Genomic DNA, 10,000 nt, shown 5'->3' on the forward strand with positions numbered 1-10,000 from the left:
TCAACACTGATTTGACGTGCTGGTACTGGACTAGTACTACTCGACTCCTTTCCTTTCGGACTTTGAATGTTCTGACCTCGAACTTGAGCGGGTTTCCACCGGCCGCTCGCGTCCCCCCCCATCTCGAAAGACGGGTGAGAGTGGTGTCCGTTTGTGACTCTTTGATGTCAGACACACTAAATGGCACCCCGTCTCGGGTGTCTTTCTGCGGTTCAGCCGTACAGTCAGCTGGGACGGGCCCCGTCGTCACGCTGAACTGGCCAGGGAAAATGAGGATGAAAGAACCAATTGATGGTCGGATGGGATGTTTCCCGTGTCTCCCCCTCTGAAGGGCTTGTTTTGCTCCGTCCTCTGCCGTGTGGTGGTCTTGTCGACCCGCTTTTGTTTTTGTATTATTTCTCTGGCAGAGGTTTTATGGTTCTGCTGCTGCCGCTGCTTCCTGGCTGCTGGCTGCTGGCTGCCGCTGACAGCCCATCTCTCTCGCTGGCAGCTTTTTTTTTTTTTTTTTTCACATGGCTTGTTCTTCTGTAGTGAATTTTTCATTTATTTTCCGCCCCCATCCCTCCATCCTTTACTCTTTTCCCTGCAGCGACAGTGTCTTAATCTTCCCCCTCTCGCTTTTTACCCTCACTCTCTCTCTCTCTCTTGCTCTCTCTCTCTCATTTTTTGCTCTCCTCTTGCCTCATCCTTGCCTTTTCATCACCCTTTCTTTCCACTATACACCCCGTGTCTTCCCCTTTCCTTCTTCTCTTTTTTCCCTTTTTCCACTCCACTTCTCCTTGCCACTATTCTTTCCATTTTTTTCCTTGTCCCCCCTCCGTCCCCCACTCTTCCTTTTAAGCTTGTTTCGCCTTCGCTTTATCTTACTTTCTATTAATCTCCCCCACACCATTTGGTCACGGTACTAAAATCCCCTTATTCCTCCTAGCCTCCTCATCTTCATAACACTCTCTCTCTCTTTCGCTTTCTCACTACTCTCTCCATTTCTCTTTCTGTCTGCCTATCTGTCTTACTCTCATTCTTCCCTGCTCACTCTATCTTTTGGCCGCACGCTCATTAGCTGGTACGAGACTACTTATTAAGTCATCTTGTCATGACACTCTGCACTCTTGGCAACCAGAAGTGTGTGTGTGTGTGTGTGTGTGTGTGTGTGTGTGTGTGTGTGTGTGTGTGTGTTTTAGGGAAGGTTTTATGTTCCTATTTCTGATAAGTGTAAGCTTGTATTTGCTTACAAATCAATACTGGGGTGTTGGTCTGTTGCTTTTCTTTGGTAAACCTCTCGCCTGACGTTAACTCATGACTCAACATGTGAGGTAATCTTAGATTAATGAATATAGAGTTGCTTCAGAGATCTGTGTGTATTTGTGAATGTGTGCATTTATGCACTCAGTGCATTTAGTGGACTCATGGTGAACAGTCTCAAGGGCCGGCAGAGGATTTGCTCTTTGTTCATTGGTTTAGATGTTGACTGTGGGGAACAATGTAGCTGTTACAGCAGTGTTTCCACAGCTTCAACTCCTGCCATCTAACACGATTAGATGCATAAAGTGGGTTAGGCTTGGCGTGAACCGGACTCTTGTGTAAGTAGCCTATTTTTAGGATACTTGGGGCTAAAAAACTGCCACCAGTGTGCTTGTGTGCGTCTGTGTGTGTCTGTAGGGAATATGACCCAAACATGTATCGGGAGCAATAGCCCGTTGCGTGGCCACTTTCCTGGAGAGCGACCGTCCACCATCAAGACGGCCGTGAGAGTGGGCCCTCTCCATCGCCGCCAGGACTACAGATTAGGCGAATTCTGCTTATGCAAAATATCCCCTCTCTGCCAGGGATTACAGCACTCAATATGAAGAACAGCAGGAGGCTCAATGAGCGAGCAAGTCAATGAGACAGAGAGTAAGAGAGAGAGAGAGAAAGAAAGAGAGACAGCTTGCCAGAAATAGATAAATGTGTGTGTGAGAGAGAGAGAGTGAGAGAGAGAGATTCACATGGAGATACATAAAGGAAGGAGAATGAGGGAGAGTTACAAGTTGGTCCGACATTAAAATTCCACGCTCTGCGGCAATCGGAAGGCGGATGAAAGTTGAAATGAGCTATTTCGAGGGTCGTGTGGGATGAGATGAAAGGTCGTCGAGGCTATAATTCGTGACAGGGTCCTGGGGAACGGGACGGCGGAAGCTCGTCTACCTTCACTGGCAGCCTGTGCCGCTTGCCGGCACCGAGCACATTGTGCTGACACTGAGGACTGTGGCTCAGTGAAACTACTCGATGCTGATTCGCATAAGGAACCACATTTTTTCTTTGTTAAAGGTGACATTTTACGGAAGTATCGATCCCCCAAATGTCTCTCTTGCAAGTCAATTCGGAATTGTCTCGGTCTGAGACCAAGAGGGATGTTGTTTCCAGACCGGTCAAGACGGCATTGGTGGGGATATCCCTAAATTGCCTGTGCATTGTCCGATTTATTTGTTCACATCATGACTGTGATCGCATGTAAAACTACCTGCTTCAAACGCAACCAATAACTTCACTCATTTTCCAATTCTAAATCTTTGTTACTGTTAACGGCTGTCACCCCTCCCCGCACCCCTCTCGCACGCACTGAAAGAAAGTGAATGTGGGAGACAGGAGAAGAAGCTGTGGCTGCCTGGGAGGAGATGTCAGCCAAGTCCTCCGTAATAAAATTTGGCTACCTGAACCACAAAGAGTCTGTCTGTGAAACGGCGTCCAAAGGAAAACACACAGTGGTACGTCGATTCTGCAATGCAACGCTTACTGAGACGGCTGTGATCACGTCCAACTTGTATCGGCACTTAGAAGGGAAGCATAAAGAAAGATGAGCTGGGTAAGTGTAACTGACGCCAGCAAGTGCTGACCGATAAATCGTATTTTCATCGTCATCGCGATATGAAGGCGCGCGATAAGCACATCACAAAAGACGCAATGAACAAGAAAAATTATTTGGACGGATCGGAACGGCGTATGCGCGAAATCACGTCTCTCCTCTGGAACGGGATCTGGATCACGGGGGATACGATTTGAGTCAAGCGATCAACATGTTTTCTTATTTTAGAGTTATTTTTGGCGTAGGTTTATTTTATAAATTATTCAATTTAAAACCAATACACAGGCTACATAACACATGGGATTAAATACATGTTCATCCTTAAAATAATCTTGTTTTTTCTAGAATAAGAGTGGGTTTATGTTCTAGTAAACCAATACATTAACCATCATTGTGGCATGTCTAGACAGACCTTACAGTGAAGGTGTAAATATGGTCGAATGATTCTTAATTACAAAAGCTCAGATCAGTCAGGAATAGGTGTGGTTTAAGATATTAACAGACTATGTTGGCTAGAAAGAAGAAGCCTAATTCTCGTTACATTAATTTACTACTTGTTCAGTCGGAAAGGCAAACTCATTAGAATATGCAATAATTAAGATCAGTGTATATGATGGAATAGTGGTGGCATTAGAATGTGCCAGGAGCCACCAAATTTGGGCTTCTATGCCCATATTTTGTATGTTGTATGTTTGTATGTTGTATGTTTGCTCATGGAAAACAAAGGAAAATTCCCACACGTAAAATTCACCTCTGCAATGCCTTTTGATTATTTTTGAGGACATTTCTCATGGTATACTTATACACACAACGACGATCAGCCACAACATTGAAACCACCTGCCTTATATAGTGTAGCTCCCCCTCGTGCTGCCAAAACAGCTGTGACCCGTGGAGGCATGGACCCGACAAGACCTCTGAAGGTGTCCTGTGGTACAGTATCTGGCACCAAGACGTTAGCAGCAGATCCTTTAAGTCCTGTAAGTTCCGAGGTGGGGACCCCATGGATTGGGCTTGCTGTTCCAGCACATCCCACAGATGCTCCATCGGATTGAGATCTGGGAAATTTGGAGGCCAAGTCAGCACCTTGAACTCTTTGTCATGTTCCTCAAACAATTCCTGAACAATTTTTGCAGTGTGGCAAGGGAGCATTATCCTGCTGAAAGAGGTCTCTGCCATCAGGGAATACTGTTGTCATGAAGGCGTGTACTTGGTCTGCAACAATGTTTAGGTAGGCGGTACGTGTCAAAGTAACATCCACATGAATGCCATGACCCAAGGTTTCCCAGCAGAACATTGCCCAGAACATCACACTGCCTCTGCTGACTTGCCTTCTTCCCATAGTGCATCCTGGTGCCATGTGTGGGTGTCTTCCCCAGGTAAACAATGCACACACACCCGGCCATCCCCATAATCTAAAAGAAAACGTTGTTCATCAGACCAGGCCACCTTCTTCCATTGCTCCATGGTCCAGTTCTGACGCTCACGTGCCCATTGTAGGTGCTTTCAGTGGTGGACAGGGGTCGGCATGGGCACTCGGACCGGGCTGCGGTTAGCAACCCCATACACAGCAAGCTGTGATGCACTGTGTGTTCTGACACCTTTCTATCAAAGCAACTTTTTCAGCAAGTTGTGCTACAGTAGCTCTTCTGTGGGATCGGACTAAGCGGGCTAGACTTCATTCCCAACGTACATCAATGAGCCTTAGGTGCTCATGACCATGTCGCCGGTTCCCCGGTTGTCCTTCCTTGGACCACTTTTGGTAGGCGCTAACCACTGCATACCGGAAACACCCCACATACCTGCCATTTTGGAGATGCTCTGACTCAATCGTCTAGCCATCACAATTTAGCCCTTGTCAAAGTCACTCAGATCCTTACGCTTGCCCATTTTTCCTGTCTCCAACACATCAACTTCAAGAACTGACTGTTCATTTGCTATATCTCACCCCTTGACAGGTGCGACTAGAACGAGATGAGCACCACCTGCCAGCGGTTTTAATGTTGTGGCTGATCGGTGTATATGTCAAAAAAAGAGGTGAATGAAGAAGAATCTTCATTTGTTTTCTGTGGGTGTTTTTTGTGGGAATGTGGATCTTTCCTATGGTTTGCGTGTTCCACATTTTATCGCAGAGTGTGTCATGCAGTGTGGGACTCCCACTGGTCTGGTCCTGGTCTTGACTTGGTCTCAACCCCTCAAAGTCTTGGTCTCCATTTCGATACACTGTTCTTTGTCATGACTTGCGAGCATTCAAATAGTGCCATTTTATTCCCAGTTATCTCATCAAAAGGTTCAACAACAAGTGATGTTTCCTCTTTCTAAATTTATTTTTTACATATTAAATTAATTGTGCTTGCTGTCGTTAATCTTCAAAGTGGTAGTAGTGTATATTTTTGGTAGTGGTCTATATTTTGACCGGCACACATAATTTGGTTCCAGGGCTGTATGTAAGTAAAATTTTGAATCACAGCACTGCGGGAGCCCTCAGCCTCCTGCTGTCTGAAAATCACCGGCTCCACTTCAGCTCCCTGGGCTCCAGGCGCAGCTCCGTCTTATGGGCACACTTAGGAAACCCAGGCCCGGTAATTGGGGGCATTGGATGTTATATATTTCCTGGTCCTTGCGTCATTTTCTTCAGATTTCTCGAGTGTACATGATAAGTCAAGGAACAAAGCCCAGTGGCATGTGTACGCATCTCCCCTTTATTACGTGTGATTCCGTGCTTGCTCTTTCTACATGAACAACAACATGAAGAAGGTTTACTGTGAAGTAATAAAATGTTCTGCAGAGCTTTTTGAGTTGCAGATCTGACACACAGCTCTGCTAAATGGTGGCAGTCTGCCCATCCACTAGTATCTGCTGCTCTCTGCTGTCCCATGCAGGCTACAGCAGGTTAAAAGGCATTTCTAGAGATACGGTGATGACATAAACACAAGGGTATCGAGTAAAACGGTTCAATCGGTAATAAAAAAAAAAAAAAGAGCAGCTTGCATCACAATTTCTGTAAGAGATGGAAAGCATGTTTCGCTATGAAAAGTCACTGTGTTAAATTGGGCCTTTTGTCCTAATGAGCCTAATTTATCAAAAACAGATGTGAGCACACACACATACACACACACACACACACACACACACACACACACACACACACACACACACACACACACACACAGTGAAGGTGAGCAGGTTATTGTTCCATAGGGCTCTGGCCAAGTAGGGGTTCTAACAAATGAAGGACACTATGTGTGTGTGTGTGTGTGTGTGTGAGAGAGAGAGAGAGAGAGAGAGAGAGAGAGAGACTGACTTTTTGGGGGGTAGCCCAACCCTATAAAGAGATGGCACCCAGTATAGGAGAGAAGAGAGAGAGACGAAGGGGGGTTTATGGTAAAGGGGTGCAAAGGCATGAGGATAAGGAGCCAACAGTCTACAAATGAGGACAGAGGCCCGATAAAGGATTTTTAAATATTATTGGGCTCAAAGATGAGCTGAGGTGAAAATACAATTATTGATTATATTCTTTATTGATCTTTTATTGATTGACTTATACTTTGTGAATAGATTTGTTAACAGTGAAAACCCGAGCACTTTTCAAATCCCCTCTGAAATGAAAAGGTCAGAGCTGGGGGACATGCAGTAAGTCAACTACAAATAGTGGACGGTGAAGGAGTTTAGTGGAGGAGGAGGAGAAGTTGCAAATGGAGGGCGCGGAGCAGGGGGATAACAGCTTACACACCATAGCCATCATTCTGCTTTGCTGTGGGGCCGTTAGAATGCTGCACCTGCTGGGAGTCATCAGCGTGGAGGGTGAGTTACATTATACACAGTACAGTATATGGAGTGTCTGAGTGGGAGATGTGGAAGTGTGAGGGTGTGGACATGTTTACTTTTTGTGTGTCTCGGTCATTGTTTGTTCGTGGTCGATGTTCGTTGTTGTGTCTTTTTGCATCAGTTTAATGAATCCCAATCAAAAATTCACAAATCATTTTGATATCAAATCAATCTTTATTTATAGGCCACTTCAAAAATACCAGAAACAATTTTGCCCCCAGGTGCTTTACAGAGGGCAGGGATACAAAAAAAGGCAACAGAAACAAAACAAAACAAGGTGCATACAGATGGTGACGTGTATTTAGAGTAAAAGATGTAAAAACGAGAGGAGTGGGCTCACATACTGTATACAAGAGAATAAAATTTTTTTTTTTTTTGACAGCCTTTTAAAGATTCAACAGAATCGTCCGATCGGACAATTTCAGGAAGGTTGTTCCAGGGTCTTTGGGCTGCCATTGGTCAAAAGCTCTATCACCTGTAATTAATCCACTGAATATTAATCATATTAATTATGTTATGTCTCTGTGAATGTAAGACTTTTCCATGTGCACAGGTTGTGCAAGGTTTCTGTAATAAAACAAATTGACTCTAATATAACCGAGTGAATATAATTCAAGATGCTTGTGGAAGTAAGAAAAAAAAATCTGTATTTGCAGTAAACTTCAACACTGCAAGCAGACCACACACAAACAATTACCATACAGAAGCTATTTTTTTTTATCTCACTTTATTATAATATTCATAGGTCCGTGATTGAATAGACCAGTAGAAATGCATATTGTAATAGATGATAAATCTTGTGTGACTGTTATGAGTTTGTGATTAACTTCCCTTCTTCCCTTCTAACTTCACGAGGGAAGCTTCAAACATCCATTGATTTTATTTACGTGACACTGATTTATTTATGTACTTCATTTATACAAGGTTGGTCGGCTGAGCGTGCATTTTCTTTTACCGGCACACACACACACACACACACACACACACACACACACACACACACACACACACACACACACACACACACACACACACACACACACACACACACACACACACACACACACACACACACACACACACACACACCAGTTGCAGTGACCAATGGCATTTAAAACCCTGCTCTAGAAACAAGATTTAAGTCGTCCTGTGGAGACCAAGTCAGTCAGTGGAAGTTCCTTCGCTCGGCTGTTCAAAACATGATACTACTCATTCGACCATCTTGCATCCCCAGTCTCCCAAGTTCAACTTTTGATGTCTTAAAATGCCAGCTTTTCAAGCGTCACTAAAACAGCAATAATTAAACATTTGACTCCCTGTCCTGTAAATACCTGTGAGGGCTCAGTGTGACTTGAACTGCAGTACACGCTGTGCTGTCCCTCTATTTCAGGTACAGGAATGTACACCGTCCAGTAATTGGCCGTCGCAGGCCATGGTGCTTTGTTTCCAGGCTGCGAGTCTGAAGGTGACTGTGCTGAGGGACACAAACAGGTCCACGAGTCGTTTTGGAGCCCTGCGGAGGAGTGGTGTTCCGTTTGGAATATATATTATGGGATGTAAGCCCCTTGCTGCGTAGGTACATCAAGGTGGCCGCTGGTGCACGGTCAATACATAATGTGACTCTAAAATCGAGCAAGGACTGCCTGTGTGTGTGTGTGTGTGTGTGTGTGTGTGTGTGTGTGTGTGTGTGTGTGTGTGTGTGTGTGTGTGTGTGTGTGTGTGTGTGTGTGTGTGTGTGTGTGTGTCTTTCTTTATATACATTGGGTATAAAGTATAAATTGGGTTGTGAATTACCTCACTTCAGGCTTCAGCCCATTCCCACTAATGTGACACTGTCAAAGACTGAACTGCTGGGCTGATGAAATGATGCGCCTGCAGGGGTGCAGTGTGTCTGTGTGTGTCTGTGTGTGTGTGTGTGTGTGTTTATATCAGAGTGTGTTTGTGATTATGTGTGTTTTTGTGTGTGTGTGTGTGTGTGTGTGTGTTTATATCAGAGTGTGTTTGTGATTATGTGTGTTTTTGTGTGTGTGTGTGTCTGTGTGTGTGTGTGTGTGTGTCTGTGTGTGTGTGTGTGTGTGTGTGTGTGTGATTTTCTTTGTGTAGGATGTGAACAAAAAGACAGGAAACTGACTTATATTCATAGACAGAGTGTGTTTGCTCCAACAAATATGCCAACCCACGCTGAAAAATGAGAGAGATTTGACGTTTTTTACGGAACTGTGCACTTGTGCACCGTATATGAACGTGTAAGTGTACTGGTGTGCACTTGTCTTTGTGTGTGTGTGTGTGTGTGTGTGTGTGTGTGTGTGTGTGTGTGTGTGTTTGTCTGTTTGTCTGTTTTGTCCTTTCTTACTCCCAGAGAGAATAATGAGTTGCTAATGATGAGGCTGCTGGTGGTGGTAATGGGGGTTGGAGAGGCTGAGCACTGACCTCTACACAAAGAGAGAGAGAGAGAAGGATAGAGAGAGAGCGAGAGCAGATTAAATACACAAAAGGAGACAGAAAGATGGATAGAAACAGATACATTTGGTCCTCAAAACTATTCAATCTGGAGATATCTTTCTTCTTTTTCTATTCTTCTGTTCTTTTTCTCGTTACCTTCCGTGTCTGGAATGGAGAGATACTTACTCAACAATCGTTTCCCTTCTCAATCCCACAATATGTACATTTCACTGATTGCTGTGTGTGTGTGTGTGTGTGTGTGTGTGTATGTGTATGTGTGTGCATGCCTGCCTGCCTGCGTGCATGCGTGCGTGCATGCGTGCGTGCATGCGTGCGTGCGTGCGTGCATGCGTGCGTGCATACGTGCGTGTGTGTCTTTAGACAAGGTGGACGATGACTTGGAGATGACCATGGTGTGCCACCGGCCAGAGGGTCTGGACCAGTTAGAGGCTCAGACCAACTTCACCAAGAGAGAGCTGCAGGTGCTTTACCGGGGCTTCAAGAACGTAAGAGACCGTAAACCTGCTGCTGTAAATGATCTCTCTCTTTCTCTCTTTCTCTCCTTCCATTGCTCACAGCCCACGTCTTTTTGACCCCACGCTGACAAATTCATCAGCGTGGGGTCATTCTCTCCCCAGCTCATACACATCCCCTCTTTATCTGTTTCTCTGTCCCCCCCTTTTTTTCTCTGCATAGGAGTGTCCAAGTGGTGTAGTGAATGAGGATACCTTCAAGCAAATATATTCCCAGTTTTTCCCACATGGAGGTAGGGTGTCTGTGTGTGTGTGTGTGTGTGTGTGTGTGTGTGTGTGTGTGTGTGTGTGTGTGTGTGTGTGTGTGTGTGTGCGCGTCCGTGCGTGGTCAGTGCATGATACTTCTCCATCTCCTG

The 10,000-nt window shown here is 45.0% G+C and overlaps 1 protein-coding gene across 5 annotated transcripts in view; it reads left to right on the top strand.

Annotated features, from left to right (window-relative positions):
• Positions 1-10,000, top strand: part of kcnip1a (Kv channel interacting protein 1 a) — a gene marked incomplete at both ends in the record, with an annotated part of 44,123 nt that overhangs the window by 31,045 nt on the left and 3,078 nt on the right. For 3 of the 5 annotated variants that reach the window (XM_080007888.1, XM_080007890.1, XM_080007889.1), the window contains 2 exons: positions 9,493-9,617; positions 9,808-9,877. In XM_080007888.1, the coding sequence (XP_079864014.1) occupies positions 9,493-9,617; positions 9,808-9,877 (195 nt within the window). Of the gene's footprint in view, positions 1-6,566; positions 6,646-9,492; positions 9,618-9,807 lie in introns of those variants that run through there. The other 2 variants (XM_080007891.1, XM_080007887.1) reach the window with 2 other exon arrangements.

Source organism: Zeus faber (genome assembly GCF_960531495.2).
Source record: "Zeus faber genome assembly, chromosome: 10".
Taxonomy (NCBI): domain Eukaryota; kingdom Metazoa; phylum Chordata; class Actinopteri; order Zeiformes; family Zeidae; genus Zeus; species Zeus faber.